This window comes from Abrus precatorius, unplaced genomic scaffold, assembly GCF_003935025.1.
Source record: "Abrus precatorius isolate BTA unplaced genomic scaffold, Abrus_2018 Scaffold10, whole genome shotgun sequence".
Classification (NCBI taxonomy): Eukaryota; Viridiplantae; Streptophyta; class Magnoliopsida; order Fabales; family Fabaceae; genus Abrus; species Abrus precatorius.
The window spans coordinates 17,858,803-17,875,724 of record NW_020874292.1 but is presented as its reverse complement, the minus strand read 5'-3'; the positions used below and the strand labels follow the sequence as shown (position 1 = coordinate 17,875,724).

Genomic DNA, 16,922 nt, shown 5'->3' with positions numbered 1-16,922 from the left:
AAAAAGGATTTCCACATAAAGCAAATTAATAAAAAAAAATGTGGTGAAAGAATGCTTGAACTTCTTAAGCTACATCATTTAAGGCATTTCACTCTAGTTGTTGTACTAAATCACTCAAAAGAACTCCCTCCTCTTGAGTACCCAATTGATCTTGTGACCCTCCTTGATTAAATTTGAGCATATCCTAACCCTATTTGTGACCAACAAAGCCCTCATGATAGGTGGTTCATTGTGTCTAGGCAAAGAAGATTGAGAATATGGGCAAGCCTATGGTAGGGTGAGGCAAAATGCATGGATTGAGGGAAAACACTTAGCCTGAAATGTTATTGAGTGATGAGTGAAACACCACCTTGTGAGATGGATAGTTTCTTTGCATTATGTGAGTCACATGAAACCTTGCTTGATTCTTTTGTTTCAATTTAGTGGGACTTTGCATGGAATATTTGACATGAATATGATTCCTCTGTTGAATGAGTCTATGGTTGTGAAGATGTTGGAAGTGCTAATTAAAGCATGAAGTTGAAATGAAAATTTTTGAGAAAATTATTTTTGGATAAATCCAACCCTCTTCATTTAATTTGCTTCAATTTTGATTTGCTTGAGGACAAGCAAAAGTTTAAGTTTGGGGTTGTGATGAATCCACTTTTTATTATATTTTTACTTGCCTTTTTGGTGCTCCTTGGTAGAAAAAATAGACTTAGATAGTGTAAATAATACAAAAATCACACTTTGAGTAAATATCATAGGTTTATTAATTTTTGGTTAATTTGCATTTAATTACATAGATATAGATTGCAATTTTAATTATCTTAATAATTTTGCAGAGTCCCCAAGCTAATTTTGAGAAATCTTGGCCCTTGGATGAAAGTTGACCCTAAAATAGCCACTTTCAGGAGCAAAAGTAGCAACTACAGCAAGTCTGGACATTAAAAGGTCCAAAGTAGCCACTTTCAACCTTCATAGTAGCAACTCTAGAAAGCTCCAGGGACGCCGTTTGGGAAACAATATGCGCGTGGACACTATTTCCTTTCATAGTGGCTACGCGCGTCCAAAGTAGCTACTTTCAGCATGAAAAGTGGCAACTCCAGAGAATTTGCAAGCCAACGTAGATGCGCGTGGACACTCTCAAGAGCCAAAGTGGACACTTTCAAAGGCAAAAGTGGGCACTTTGCTGACATGTTCTCCACTATAAATAGATTTTAGGAATTAGGGTATGGGACTTTTTTAACTTTTTTTTTTTTTACATTTCTTTCATTTCCTTTGCCAAATTAAGACATTTTTTCCCAGAGCTTTGGAGCCTTGTGTGACAGCCAGGGGTCCATTATAGGTTTTCATTTCCAATTTCCCTTTGATTCTCATTGATTTTACATTAATGTTGTTTACGTTTTTGCATTCCCTTCTCTTATTTGTGAAGCCCATCCATATGGAGGGCTAAATTCTCTTGTAATTCCTAGTCAACTCACATGGTTCTTGAATTATTGGGTTTAATGGCAATATTACTCTTTCTTTCCTTGGATTTATTAACCCCAATCTCTGAATGAAATGAAATTTGCATGAAGGGAACATTGCTTAATGAACCCTAAATTACCCAAACGAAATTCTAATCCAAAATTGCTTAATTTTGATTAATCTTTGAGATTGCTTAATCTTAGGGATAGAGATTGGAGCCCATTAAGATGCTTAATTTTAATTGGGATGCTAAAGTTAATTTTCGCTTGTTAGATTAACTTAATTCAAGGGGGAAAAAAAGGAATTATTGAATCATTTGAAAGAATAGGGATAGAACTCATTGATTGACTAGGGATTACTCTTCTTAATTGATTGAATTTCATTAGTTTACATTTTGCTCTTGATTAAAATCTGGAAATTGACAAACCTCCCCCCAATTTACTTGCTTTAAAATCTATGTTTACACTTGTTCGATATATGTTCCCAACCAAAAATTCCTTGGAGATAACCTAGAACAACACCCTAGTATTGCATTCATTTCTTTCCAAATTTGATGAGGATTAACAACAATCTTTGTGCATAACGAGTAGCAAAAATCGTTTCATCAGTATCGCGTCGTGTTAGGCCGCTCGTTTTGACAGTTGTACATAGATAAGAGACCAACCTTCCTATTTTTAGGATTGTTGGATGAAAATTGAGTGAATTGTGATTTTTGAAAGAATCTCCTACTAAAATAGGACAACCTAGGACATGCAAAATGAAACCATGACTTAAATTGAAAGTTTTAGGCATGTAATTTATGTTAGTTTTTTTACGTGATAATAGGCACTTAGAATAACTTAATCTCGTTGATTTTATAATTTTTAGAATTATAATAAATTAATTATGAAATTTTCAATATAATAGATACTAAAAATGGTATTAAGTGAACAGTAGAAAGAAATTGGATTTTGTATTGATCTTTGTGAGTGTATATATATATATATATAGACACTTAAAGAAATAAAATTTCAATGATTTCATGATTTTTAGACCTTTATTGATTATGTGCAAGTTGGCGTATAAAATATGGAAAATCTTAAATTAACTATGAACATGAAATGAATTATGCTCTTGTTTAAGGGATGTGCAATGATGAATTTATACCAATGGACAAGTTAATGGTTGTAATTTGTGTTGTGATTGTGAATTAATTTTACAAAGAAAGTGGTTGGAAACACCTTATATAGGCGAGAAAAATTAGTGTTGATATAACCATAGGAGATAACAAAATATCCAAGTTCTAGTAAGAGACCAAACATAGCTAACTTGTGTTGCAAACAATGAAAAATATACTAAATTATCCTGCAAACACTAGAGCATATCAAGATTAGTTAGAATGTGAAAACCATTAGGAGTGATCATAATAAAATTGTACACAGTTTACTCAATTTTCTATTTTGGATGTTGTACCTATGACACTATTCGAATTTCTTGCATAGAACTCTCAATCATCGATTCATAAATTAAAAAATAGATAATTAATTACTCCACAAAGAAAAATACAAAGAGAAGACATTATAATGCTTGTTTGATTTATGGAGTGATTAATTAATTATATTTTATTCATTAAGCAATTAATATTTTCTTATGATATAATTTAGTAATGATTTACTCACCCTTCTTTGTTTTGTGTCTATTAACTATGTTGTGGATATAGAATGAGTGTTGGTGTTTTAGTATGGGAGCTGAAGACAGGAGCTCTAACATCTCTAACAAAACAATTATATTTATGCGTTATGTCATACTGACAATTATCACTATGAATAACCCTAAAGTCACACAACAACTTATTTAAGTAACATGTTAGAAAAAATTTATATGTACATTATGAGTGCTTAAGAACTCCTACCTAGACCTTTATTTTTCTTTGATATGTATTATATTTGAATAACTTAGGAAAATCTAGAATTTTTTTTAACTAATTCATGCATTTGGACATGAAATTTGTATAATATTAATGTGGTGTGTTAGAAAAAAAATATAATCTCCAAAATTTTACTTACCTTATTTAATTCACCTTAATTACAAGAATTCAAGATGAAACTATTAGTAATAAGGACATCTTAGCTCCAAATACCGCGAGCCGTTTCCATCCAAATTATGCTTTATGCAATTGATTGATTGAAAATATGGTGAATCCATGATAGAACCATGATATAACACCTATCCCAAGCCAAACAACACGAATTCATTACTTTCCAACCTAGACAACCAACCATCCACAAATTGTATCTTATTTTTTACCTCAATACCATTTTCATGTTTCTTGAATACATCCCCTATCATGGAGCTAAACAAGAGAAACTACAGAGTTCTCGTTAAGGTAAATAAAATATAGATTTGAAGGATCTTGCAGAAGATTCACCATTGAAACCCAAGCAAGAAATAGGTTAAATGAGATAAAAAAGAAAAAAAAGAGAGAGGGAGAATACAATGTGCAACAATAGTAGCAAAACCCCTAAGAAAGACTATGACACCATGTAAAAATCTATAAACTAGAGAGCTTATACAGCTTACACAAAGAACTCAAACAAACAAGTGTTGATACACACGAGGACAAGAAACAAATAATTAATTTTCATTAATTCTAAAAAGAAAATCATAAATATAAGAGTGTTGATACACACGAGGACAAAAAACAAATAATTAATTTTCATTAATTCTAAAAAAAAACCATAAATATAATTATATACATGCCAACAACTTGAAAGGAAAGAAACTAAAAGTGTGTTTGTATTTTTAAAGAATTTTCTCTTGTTAAAAACAAAATTACATGTATTTTTAATTTAAAAAAAAAACTCTTTAAAAATACAACAAAAACATACCTAGCTCTTTCGTAACCCTGAACAAAATATAGTTGTATAAATAACTATGGTAACTAATGTTAACAATAACCGATTGTCGAATCAGGTCAAGGACTGAGCATAAAGACAGCACTACACATGCGCTCTCCGTATGCCTCGAGACGAAAAAATGGAGGCATTAAATAAAGTGGATAAATATTCGATCAGCTCATTTTCTAACAAATGAAAATAATATAAACCGAAACTATCCACTCTTAAGAGGAGGGACAAAAATTGGATACTTTGAGAAATTTAGGAATACAAAATGTAAGAAGAAATTGTCATAAAGTAAAAACAAAAATTCGATACTAATTTTATATTTAAGCCTTACTATTATTATTATTATTATTATTATTATTATTTAATACTTTTTTTACGTTACATAAAATAAAATAAAACTAATTTTGAGCAAGAGAAAGATAAAAAATGTACATGAAACTGTCAGTCAGTTTTCCTTTTGTCTGTAACTGTAAGAAACTCTAAACACATTTTGACGGGTGTCTCCTCAAATGCACTTGGAAGAACCATAAAATGTTTAACCTTTTCTTTTTTCATTCGATTAATTATACCAGAAATTACTTGTACAAGTACATTTGAGCAAAAAGGAAAATAATTTGCAAATAAACTTTATTATTCTTTTGAAAACAATAATTTTGATAAGAAGTTATTTCACTTCATATCCAATTTAAACCAAAATTAATTTTATAATATACAAATTATACAATAGTGTTCAAAACTGTCCAATTAACCACACCTTTGAACTATACACATGTAATTAACAGTTACACCGTCAATAAAAAATAAAATAAAATAAACAGTTACATTTGTTATGCTTGTGCGCAAGAAACCCTAACAACTTTGGTGATTCTAGCTAGATAAATAATTATGACACACCGTGTTGAACCAAGCAAAAGCAAAATGTTTCAAAAAGACAATAAAAAGTAATTTTATAATTTGACCTAGTTGAATTAACTTTTAATTGGAAAAAATTTTAAATAGTTAAATAAAAAATGAGGTAAAATATTTAAATGCATACATTTTATATTCATTTTAGCCTTTTATTGAAATTAAAGATTAAGAAATTATCTAAACTACCTCTCAAATTAGTTTGAAGAGGATGAAAATTTCAGAAATAGATTTGCTCAAGAGCAGACAGTTCAAAAAATGGGGTAGATAATGCTTGATTCATGTGCTCCCCAACAGAAGTACACGTCTTAGAGCTCGAAGAGTTCTAACAAATCACTTAGAGAATGCATCAGAACAATATTAACATTATAAAAGGTTGTTTACGAGTTTCACAAACGCTTGGGAGGGATATATTGCACACGCTCGTCTTCACATATATTCTGCAAATGAGGATAAGCAAATAAATAAATCAATAAACGCATTCATATAATATTACCTAGATTCAAAATATGATGATACAAATGACAAAATATAATCACACGTCTCATGGGTGTTGGGCAGCTTGAACGAACCTGTGTATCCTTTGCTTGCAAGATTAACAACTAACGATTTCATATTGGAACAATCAATTCATTACATAAATAGCCAAACATTATAAACACTTTAGCAATCAAAATCCCAACTCTCAAGGCTACTGCATTCTACAAAACCCAAACTGCAAACTATTGTAAAATGTGCATCCTAGGAAGAAGTCCATAGAAAAGCTAGTGCTAAATTATGGCTGAGAGAAAAATCGAGCAAGAAATGCTTGATGGACACCAGAAGTAACATTGGTTCAAATGAGTTAAAATGACAAATTCATGTTTAAAGTGAAAGAAAATAAAAAGTGCTTCCCACATACCATGGTTGTTAGTTGTAAAATATTCTGATTTCCCTCTGTTTTTCTCTCTTTCCTTATTTATGTAATTAGTGTAATTAGGTATGATTGACACCCATGATTTTATCGTGGAATTAATTACCATAGCTGTATAAATGGGCACCATTGTACACCTTTAAATCAATAAAAAAAATATTCATTCAATACTTTGTTATGTATCATTTTTTAACTTGGTATCAGAGCTCCCAATCTTGGAGGCTTTACTCCTGAACTTGTTAATGGTAATGATAAATGAGAGACCCACTGAAAGTTCTGTCTTGACATCCGGTAAGATTCCCAAAATTGGATATTTTATAGGAAAAATACCCACCAAAAGGGAGGACACTGGTGCTCTTATTGCAAAAAGAATGGTCACACCATGGATACTTATTTCAAACTTCATGGAAGGAGAAGGTGCTCAATCGCTAAGGCGGATTTAAAGGCCAAGCACAAAGACAGGTTACACCTAACAACTCATGGAGTCTCGCAATAAGCCATCTAGTACTTGCTCTCTTGCAATGATTGGTAAGAATTATATGATCTTTTCTTTTAATGTTTCTGGATAGTGGACTCTGATACTACTGACCATATGACACCCCATTCTTCTCGTCTCTTCACCTACTCTATCTCATCTATCAACCAACACATTACTGTTGTTAATGGGTCCCATACCCTGGTTGTTGGGAGTGATACCATTTCCCTCAATCATTATTTATCCTTTCATAATGTGTTACATGTTTCTCAACTACATAATAATCTAATCTCTATCCAAAAACTTATCCAAGATTTGAAATGTAAAGTAACCTTTTTCCCTTCCCATTGTGTCTTTCAGGATCATACCACAGGGAGGACAATTGGAACTACTAAGGAACAAGGAGGATTATATTATCTACAAAGCATGGGAATAAAGGAGAATGGAAGACAAATGGTGCCACAATCCTGCCTTCAAACAAGTTCAAATTCTACATCTCAAATTTGGCTTCAACACAAACGTCTATGTCATCCTCCATTTAGTATTCTTAAGTCTATGTATCTCTCTTTATTTTTAAAAGATTCCATTAAGTCTTTTAATTGTGATATTTGTCAATTTGCAAAACATCATCGTGGAACCTTTCCTAGTAATAATAATAAAATTTTCGAGCCATTTGACCTTGTTCATTTTGATGTGTGCGAACCATTTTCTGTGTCTAATATTTATTGTGCAAAGTGGTTTGTTTCTTTTATTGATGATTGCTTTTGAGTAACATGGATATATTTGATGAAGGATAAAACTAAAGTTGTATAACTTTTTTAGAATTTTTTCCATATGGTTCAAACTCAGTTTGGAAAAACAATGAAATGACTATGTTTTGATAATGGAAGAGAATGTGAACCAATCTTTTTTGAGTTTTTGAAAAAGAATGGTGTTTTTCATGAGCTGACAAATGTTGACACCCCACAGCAAAATGGGGTTGCAAAGAGAAAAAATCATCATTTGCTTGAAGTTGCCATGAGCTCTCTTTTTTTAGATGTCGATTCCTCAATTTTATTTTGGGAGCAGCAGTCTTGACAACAGTATATTTAATAAACAAGTTACCCACTCATGTTCTTGATGAAGTCAGTTCTATTGAGGTTATGTCCTCAATTTCTTTTCCTATTATGAGTAGTCTAGAGTGTCGAATTTTTGGATGTACAGTCTTTGTTCATGCCCACCGACAGCATTATGAAAAATTAGATCTCAGAGCTTTAAGTGTGTCTTCATTGGTTACCTACCTGACAAAAAAGGTTACAAGTGTATCATCCTCCTAGTCATCGTGTCTATACTTCTATGGATGTCACTTTTCATGAAACATCTTTCTACTCTAGTCCTCAACTTCATGGGGAGACTGTTGGAAGCTGAGTTTGAGTGTCTTGATTTTTCAACTAATTACCTTTTATCTCTTTACCTATGCAGGATTTGACACCTACACTAAATAGCACTGTTGAGACATCAACATCTGCTCCTATTGAGAAACCAACATCAACTCCAATATTGGTTTTACCAGAGACAAAGGAAACTCGACCTGTTCCTACAAGAAGTCCGAACCAAAGAAAAGTATATGTAATTCTAATGATTTACCCATTTCCTTGAGAAAAGCAAAAAGGTCTTGTGTCAAGTACCTTATTTCCTAGTTTGTCTCTACTAAACACCTTCCATGCACCACTTGAGTTTTTATCAGTTATTGATTCTATCTAGATTCCCACATCAATACATGAAGCATTAAAAGACATAACTAGATTCAAGCCATGAATGAAGAGATGCATGCTCCGGAGAAAAATGAGACTTGGCAAATTGTTGAAAAGCCCATAAACGAAGAAACAATAGCGTGTAGATGGATCTATACTATGAAATATCGATCTACTGGCTCTTTTGAACAATACATGGCAAGACTTGTTGCAAAAGGATATACTTACACAAACGAGGTTGATTATGAGGAGACTTTCGCTCCGGTGGCAAAGATGAACGCATCAGAGTTATCCTTTCTTTCGTAGCTCATTTTGGATGGGAGTTACATCAATTTGTTGTAAAGAACGCCTTTTAACATGGAGAATTGGAAGAAGTATACATGAAGATACTACCTAGATACGATTCCAAAGGAGACAATGTGTGCAGATTAAGAAAGGCGTTGTATGGGCTCAAACAATCTCCTTGTTAGAAGGTTCTCTCAAGCCATGGTTTCCATGGGGTATATGCAAAGTCAAAGTGATCATACCCTCTTCATAAAACACTGACACTGAGGTAAACTAACACTACTTTTAGTCAATGTAGATGATATGATTATTACAAGTAATGATGATGGTGAAAAACAAATCTTAAAGAAAAATTGGCAGCTCAATTTGAGTTAAAGATCTCAGAAGATTGAAATACTTCCTACGGATTGAAGTTGCTTATTCAAAACTAGGCACCTTCATATCTCAAAGGAAATATGTCCTTGATCTCCTAAAAGAAATAGGCAAGTTGGGGTGCAAAATCGTTGGAACTCCAATTGAAGTAGTTGATAAAGCCCAGTATCAGAGACTTGTTGGGAAACTCATTTATTTGTCCCACACTCAATCTGACTAGTCTATGTTGTCAACATAGTCAGTCAATTCATGCATGATCCTCGAGAGACACCTACAAGTTGTAAATAAAATTCTTCAATAATTAAAAGGTAGCCCAAGAAGGGAATTGCTATTTTAAGAAAGAAAGTGAGTTACTACTAGAAGCATACACAGATGCAGACTATGCTAGATCGGTTGTTGATAGAAAATCCACTTCAAGATATTGTATGTGCCTGGTGGGAAACTTGGTGACATGGAGGAACAAAAAGCAAGATGTAGCAAGATCAAGTGCGGAAGCTTAATACCGATCCATGACCAAAGGGATATGTGAGCCTCAAGTGTTGCTGGATGCACGGAAACTGTTGAATGGTTGTTGGTAAGTGATAAAATGGGTAGAATTACTTAAGGAAGATAGTATTTGGGAGGAATTTGACCTAATTCAGGCAATATTTCCAAATTTCCACCTTGAGGACAAGGTGCATCTAGATGGAGGGGGTATTGTTGAGCCTATGCAAATTGGGCCTCCGGTAAAGGGTAAAGACATATCAGAGAAGGAGAAATAACCATAAGGGTAAGATGGGGAACGTAAGCAAGGAGTCTATTATGAGGGATTCTAACAAACTAAATATGTGGCATGAAGGGAATGGTGTGAAAGATGCGGGAATCAGCCGAGTGGAAGGGTAATATGAAAGGATGGACAAGGGGGAGAAGGCAGGAAATATTTCAAGTAATTTGGGAGTGGTTATTGCCACAGGATGGAGAGATATTTCTTTCTCAGTAGCTTTCTTTGTTCTTCTTGCTGTTATCAGTTTTCTGTTTCATGTTTAAATCAAGGATTAATTCCTGAGTTGGTCTACTAATCCAACTTTGCATTCAGTTCCTATTAGAATCCCATGCAACCTTACCACTTCTTTCGCAAAAATTTCAGCCAAACTTGTTGTATAAGGATGTTTGAGGGGAATAAAATGAGTATACTTGGACAATCATTCCACTACCACAAAAATAGCATCAAACTTCTTTCATTTGGGTAGCCCGCTAATAACATCCATTGATACCTAATCCCATATCTGTTCTGGAATGTTTAATGGTTGTAGCAGCCCTCCTAGTGCAGTAGCCATATATTTTTGCTGTTGACAGATGTCACACCCCCTAACATATTCCTGGATTACTTTCTTCATGCCAAACCAATAGAGATTAGCTAAGTCCTATAGAAACCTAAATGTCCCCCTTGCGTGGAATTCCTGTAATAGTTTAGGAATCCATTATGACTGAGCAGAAATCACCAATTTACCTTTATAGAACAAAACTCCATCTTTATAGGTAAACCCTAGTTTCACATTCCCCTCCTTCTGCACTGCTGAAAATACTTTTTAAGCATCATCCTTCTAAATTTTGATTAATTGTTTTCCATCAACCTACATAGGATATGATATCAAGGAACATAACTCTCTTTCCTCATACCTTCTAGAGAGTGCATCAGCACCTTCATTTCCAGAGCTGGGTTTGTAAACAATGTTAAATTGATAACCAAGCAACTTAGCTGCCCAATTCTGTTGATCCATATACACCGTGAAATGTCTTCCTAATAGATAAGGACGCCAATGTTGTATAGCCAAAAGAATGGCCATCAATTTTTTCTCATATGCAGATTTAGAAAGGTTCCTCTCACTTAGAGCTTTACCAAAATAAGCCACTGGCCTGTCATTATACATTAAAATTGCGGCTATCCGATGACCTGAAGCATCACACTCAATAATGAAGGGTTGAGAAAAATCTGGAAGAGCTAGGACAGGTGTTGAAGTTAATACATCCTTCAATAATTGAAAAGCCTTTCGTACCTTGGGATTCCATTTAAACCCTTCTTTCTTAGTGAGATCAGTTAGCAGGCATGCTATTTTGCCATAGTTTTGAAAAAAATTTCTGTAATATTTTGCCATAGTTTTGAAAAAAATTTCTGTAATAGCCTGTAAGGCCTAAAAATCCCCACTTCTTCAGTAGTCTTGGGTTCTGGCCATTGAGCCACACTCTCAATTTTATTAGGATCCATCACCACTCCTTTTGAGACTACATGTCCAAGATATTTAACAGATGATTGAGCAAAATAGCATTTTTTTCTGTTTGCCAACAACTTCTCTTTCTGCAATCTTTAATACCTCAGTCAAATGCTTCAAGTGTGTGTTCCCATCTGGACTCTACACCAAAATATCATCAAGAAAACACCAATATAAACCACCTCATCATGGTTTTGAAAACTTTGTTCATTAGAGCTTGAAAGGTTGAAGGTGAATTCATCAATCCAAATGGCATAACCAAATACTCGCAATGCCCTTCATGAGTTTGAAAAGCAGTTTTATGCACATCATCATTTCTCACCAACACTTGATGATAACCCAATTTGAGATCCAATTTAGAAAAGAATTGTGCACCATGTAATTCATCCAATAGTTCATCTATCACCAGTATAGGAAATTTGTTAGGAATGATTACCTTATTTAAAGCATGATCCTTCTTCTTTACTAAGATCACAGGGCTGGAAAAAAGCACTTTGGCTGTGCCTTATGATCCCAGATCAAGCATCTCTTTAACTTGTGTCTCAATCATGACCTTATGATGATGGGGATGGCAGTAGGGTCTAACATTGTCAGGTCCCTGCCCTTTATACAGGTTGATAACATGTTCTCTTTGTTGCTTGGGAGGTAAGCCCTTTGGTTCCATAAAAACTTCCTCGTATGGGGTCAGCATTGCCTCTAGTTGTTGCTCCTCTTCAATATTTTTTTCTTCTGAAATTCTGTGTTTGCATGCTGCGCATCAAGAATAAACACCCTTCAATCAGCTGAGTTGATGGTTCAAAGAAATTCTCAAGGCTACTTGGTCCAATTTAACATTAACTTCTCTTAACAGCACCCACCCTATTTCATTTTTTAATTTCATGGTTTTCTTCCTTCAGTCAACCAGCATCTCTCCTAGAGAGGCCAACCATGAGATTCCCAACACAAGATCAATTCCCTGCAAATCAAAAAGCAGTGCTTCAATCGTAGTCTTGAGATCATCAAATTCAACCACTACGCCTCAACAGATCCCTTGTAACCATCCCATAGCCGAATACTCATCATTTTAGTTACTTCCACTAGCCAACAATAGCCCTTACCAATCTCTTGGAAATGATGTTGTGGGTTGCTCCACTATCAACTAAGACAAAAATTGGCACTCCATTTCCCAATCAATTTCTGCTGCCAGCACATTTGCCTCACCTTCCTCATCGGACTCTTCCATCACCATTATTTTCAATTGAGGATCAGGGCATTGATGAAGTGGGTTAAATTTTCCACCGCGCTTGTAACATAAACCCTTCTGCTTGTGGTCCAAAAGCCTTTTTTGATAAGAGATGTCTAATGCTCTTGTCCCTTTGGCTTGAGCAAAATTTGTCTACCAATACATTTTGTTTCAACGTTGATCCTCCCAGCCTCCCTGTATTACCTTCCTATTTGCGAACCATCACCCAATCTGATTCAGCATCTCAGCCCACCTGATTTGGATTGCCTAAGATGTTTGGGCTGGAGCAGGTCAAAGAACCTAAACCAAAACCCATCCTATAGCCCATATCCTTGCCCCAACCAGATCACGACTCCCCTTCAGTAACTCACTCTCCACTGCCCTCGTCAAACTCATCAACCACCTACGAGATATAGGACCCAACGTTTGTAAACTCTGCACCCTTCCTCAGATTTCCTCCTTCAACCCATGGATAAAATACCCAAAACACTATTCATCAGGTAGTTTCAGTACTTGAGCAATCAAATGCTTACACTCTTGAATGTATTCATCAACTCCTCTAACTTGTTGGAGCGCTGAGTGTTGCTCGAAAACATCCCCATCTCTGATTTCTCCACACCTCTCTTGCAATTCTTGTTTAGGCTGCTCCCAAGTCAACTCTGTATTATCCGTAAGCAAAGCATTAAGGAAATGGATTGTGGATCCCTCCATACATTGGTGAGCCACATTCCCCCAAACCTTGAGGTTCGTCTCCATTGCTTGGAAATAAATTTCTGCTTAGTGAATCCACCTAGCAGGATCCTTGCCATCAAACATGGGCAACTCCACTTTCTTTACTGATTGATGGAATTCATCTAATGATTCTCCTTGCAGCTTCTTCCACCAAGAAGAAAATGACGATTTCACCTCCCGTTCGTCCTCCTCCTCCTCCTCCTCCGGTTCTCCATTTTTTTCATTACTTCCTTTCCCCTCCTTTTCAAGCCACTAGTTACTGAGCACACCCCTAGTTTCATAATAACTTAGTTTCTTGAAGATTTTTCACCATTGCAGGTGTTTTCAAAACTTAAGTTGGGGAGGGAAGGAGAGAAGGCTTGTTCAAATGGATTCTACAACTAAAACAGCAACAGGTCTACATCACTTTTATTATTATTTTGGTAATTGTGGTCATATAATTAGCAGAAAAATGTCACAACTTCCTAAAAAGGAGCAAAGTATAGTGACCAGTCAAATAATGTGGGTGGATACATTGACCAAATGATTATTTGTCAGCTGTCAAATCATGTACTAGAAAAGAAATAGCTATGAATCATTCTTTAGCAACTTAGTAATAATATATTCTGAAATCTATATCACACTAATTGAAAAATATGAACCTGCATCTCTTCTGGAAGAGCCTCTGAGACAGCAAGAGTATAAACACCAGGAACAAACTTTCCTGCAACATAATCAAGAAGAACCAAAATTTTACAACTCAGCTGCAATACAAGATTCAATCTACATAGAAATTCAGCATACAAAAATTTATCCTTTCTTTTTCTCTTTACAAGTCTACCTATGATCTCATAGTTGGTCCCAAGCCCAGATAAAAGGGAGAGGATTGTGTTAGGCCATTGACAGCAATATAAAACTTGTCAAAACCCATACATGGATCACTCGTAACAGTGTTGTGCTAATGCTACGTCATTACTTGGAAGTAATGTGCTGTATGGTTGAAGTACAATGTTAAAGAGCTAAGGCCACTGCATCAGACCTAGATGTAGTGTTAAATAAACAAGGATCCTCACATTTGTCTAGATGAATGTAGGTAAAGAAGCTAGTCCAAGAAATTTGAATAAGTTCAGCTCATGGAATATTGGTACTTTAATAGATAAATCTTAGAAAGTAGTCAAAACCGTGATTCAAAGAAGGATTAACATAATGTGTCTTGAAACTAAATGGGTTGGAGAAAAAGTTAAGCTAGATAATACATGATTTAAACTTTGATACACAAAGAAAGGTAGATGTCAAATGGATTGAGGACAAGATCTTTAACGTTAATTGTTCCACGAGACTATCAATATCATCGGTGCTTATGCCTCGTAAGTAGGTTCAAGAACTCTTTTGAAACAATTGTTTTTAGAAAAGGATTGGTTCAAGGCATTTCATAGGTAAAAAAAAAAATTATAGGCAGCTCATGTTGGTTGTGAGGCAAAGCAATTTATAAGAGCTCGAGGTAGTTTTAGTTTTGAAGAGCTAAACACTGGACAAACTATTCTTGATTTCTAAATGACACAATTTTAAGATTGTGAACACTTAATCGTTTATAAGAGTAAAATCTCAGGACTGCAAAATTGACTTATTTTCATAAAAGAGCCTAAATAAAAGAGGTTACATGAATTGGAAGGTGATTCCGGGAGAACTTCACTGCACAATAGTCCATGATGTTCGTTTTAACTGTCTAAACAAAGAACCTAACAAGCTATATATCTAAAAATTGAGTGATGACAACTCAAAGGAAATAAATATTTAGATTTGTTGAAGTCCGACATTGACAATAGATATGGCTAAATACAAGCTTATAAAGGCTAAAGCAATTCTCACCTTACAAACTAACTTTTAGGATTGAGTTATGTTTAAAGCCCAAATTCAATACGGTCTCAGAGCCTATGGTAGATTTGATATTGGGTCACCCTTGATTATAAATAAATAAATAAAAAAAAAAAAAAAACCCTGTGTAATTAACCTGGCCCCATGGATTTTGCAGTGCTACCAACTTGGTCCAGCGGCTTATCTAGTGCTGCTATATTGCAAAAAAAATCCTATAATTTTCACATTCTAGATATCCAATCTTAAGCATGAGGGGGTGTATTGAAGTCTCACATCGACTATAGATATGGCTAATAAGAACTTATAAAGGCTAAACCAATTCTCACCTTACGGACTAGCTTTTAGGGTTGATTTAGGCTTAAAGTCTAAATTCTATAAGATTTATTGATAAAATCAAAATAAATTACAGCCACTAAAAATCTTTTCTTATTTTTAATTTTATGTAAGTATTTTAAATAGTTTTAGAGCTTCAACATCTTGACTAGATATTTTGAGAGGTTCTTTTGGCGACAAGCACAGCAATCTTGCTTAAATCTTTAAAACCTTAGATTGTTTCTTTCTATTCATACTAATAATTATGAATAGAAATTTAGTAATAAAAGTAGATGGCTCTTTGCAGTTGAAAGAAAAGGGAAAAAGAAGACAAACTTTAGAAAAAAATATCATGATGTTTTATATTCCAAAGACCATCATAAGAATATTGTCAAGAAAAAGAAAACTGAAAGTTGAGGCAAGGAAAATTTATGATAACAGGAATTAAATGAACATACCAATGCGCAACCAACGGGCAGCCCAACTCCGGGTAGGATCCATAACTGAAATGATCCTGTGGAAAAATTAAATGAAAATAAAATGAGTATGGAAAGATTCAAAGGTGAAGAGATTTTGACATAAAAGAATAGAAACCAACAAACCCATTAAAATTGGGGGTAGTGCAATCAACAACACGTTCGTGATCTTCTTCCATTTTAAAGAATGGGCAGTTCTCACAGCCTGACTCTCTGAACTGTGTAAAAAAATGTAAACAAATAAGAATCAAAAGGAAAGATAATGAAAATGTGAAAGGGCAATAAGACCTGATCATAGGTTTTGACAAGGCGGCAACGAAGACAAGCCCTCAACTCATGCCCAAAGCTTGTAGGAATTTGTGCAGGTGCAGCTGCCATTATTTTTAAGCCCAGACTGTTTGAATATACAGTTAGATTCGTTTAGCTAATTGAATCAATGGCCAAATTGGATGACATTATAATATAACTTTAAATGATTGTAATGATATATTATATATGAGTAATGTTAATTTTATATATATATATATAGAAGTTGTATAACTGAAATAATAGCTACAGGACTTACAGAATTCAAAACATTAGGTTGAGCTCAATCAAGAATGTTTTTATATTACTTTAGTTCTCCCAGATGCAGTAATAATAACTCAGCATGATGATGCATTTGATAAGCAGTGTTGAGAAACCATGTTTGAGCATTTACACCAAAGAAGCAGTGGCACAAATCCTAACTAAACAACTCAGATACTACCCTTATTTTTACAAACATTCTTAGTTTATTACTAAACACCAAATAGAAATCCCTATATAAACCACAAATTGTAATGCCCATAATAATTAGCTACCCAATAAATTCCTGCTACATAGCAAACTCTTTGAAATTTAATAATAATAATAACAACAACAATAACAATAGCAATAATAATATCAATCATTTGGCTTTGTTGGAAAATTCCAGGATCGATCAAAATAGTCCTCAAAATCATTTGGCACCACAGCGCAGGAATTTAAACATGAATATATTTTAGTAAAACATAGAACTCATGAATAAGGGAGTGTTCG

The 16,922-nt window shown here is 34.3% G+C and overlaps 1 protein-coding gene across 4 annotated transcripts; it reads right to left on the bottom strand.

Moving 5' to 3' along the window:
- Positions 1–5,507: 5,507 nt before the first annotated feature.
- On the bottom strand, positions 5,508–16,290 carry LOC113852576 (transcription elongation factor SPT4 homolog 2). Of its 4 annotated transcripts, none has more exons than XM_027482888.1 (5): positions 16,152–16,290; positions 15,966–16,081; positions 14,208–14,219; positions 13,863–13,959; positions 5,508–5,680 (listed from the first exon to the last, which is right to left on the bottom strand). In XM_027482888.1, the coding sequence occupies exons 1-5, from the start codon at positions 16,239–16,241 to the stop codon at positions 5,630–5,632; spliced, it is 366 nt and encodes a 121-aa protein (XP_027338689.1). In that variant the 5' UTR covers positions 16,242–16,290; the 3' UTR covers positions 5,508–5,629. The 4 variants fall into 4 exon arrangements, with proteins under 4 accessions (XP_027338689.1, XP_027338691.1, XP_027338688.1 ...); XM_027482890.1 differs by lacking the exon at positions 14,208–14,219 and adding an exon at positions 15,846–15,901 and having other exon boundaries at positions 5,510–5,680; positions 13,863–13,919; positions 15,990–16,081; XM_027482887.1 differs by lacking the exon at positions 14,208–14,219 and adding an exon at positions 15,846–15,901 and having other exon boundaries at positions 5,525–5,680; positions 13,863–13,924; positions 15,990–16,081.
- Positions 16,291–16,922: the final 632 nt, after the last annotated feature.

Bases quoted from the DNA above. Each gene is read 5' to 3' on its own strand.
- LOC113852576 (XM_027482888.1), bottom strand. From the start codon at position 16,241: ATGGCAGCTGCACCTGCACAAATTCCTACAAGCTTTGGGCATGAGTTG. The intron at 16,082-16,151 runs GTCTTATTGCCC...TTTTTTACACAG, and splicing joins TTGTCAAAACCTATGATCAG to TTCAGAGAGTCAGGCTGTGA. The intron at 5,681-13,862 runs GTTCATATTTTT...CCTCATTTGCAG, and splicing joins CTCTTCCAGAAGAGATGCAG to AATATATGTGAAGACGAGCG.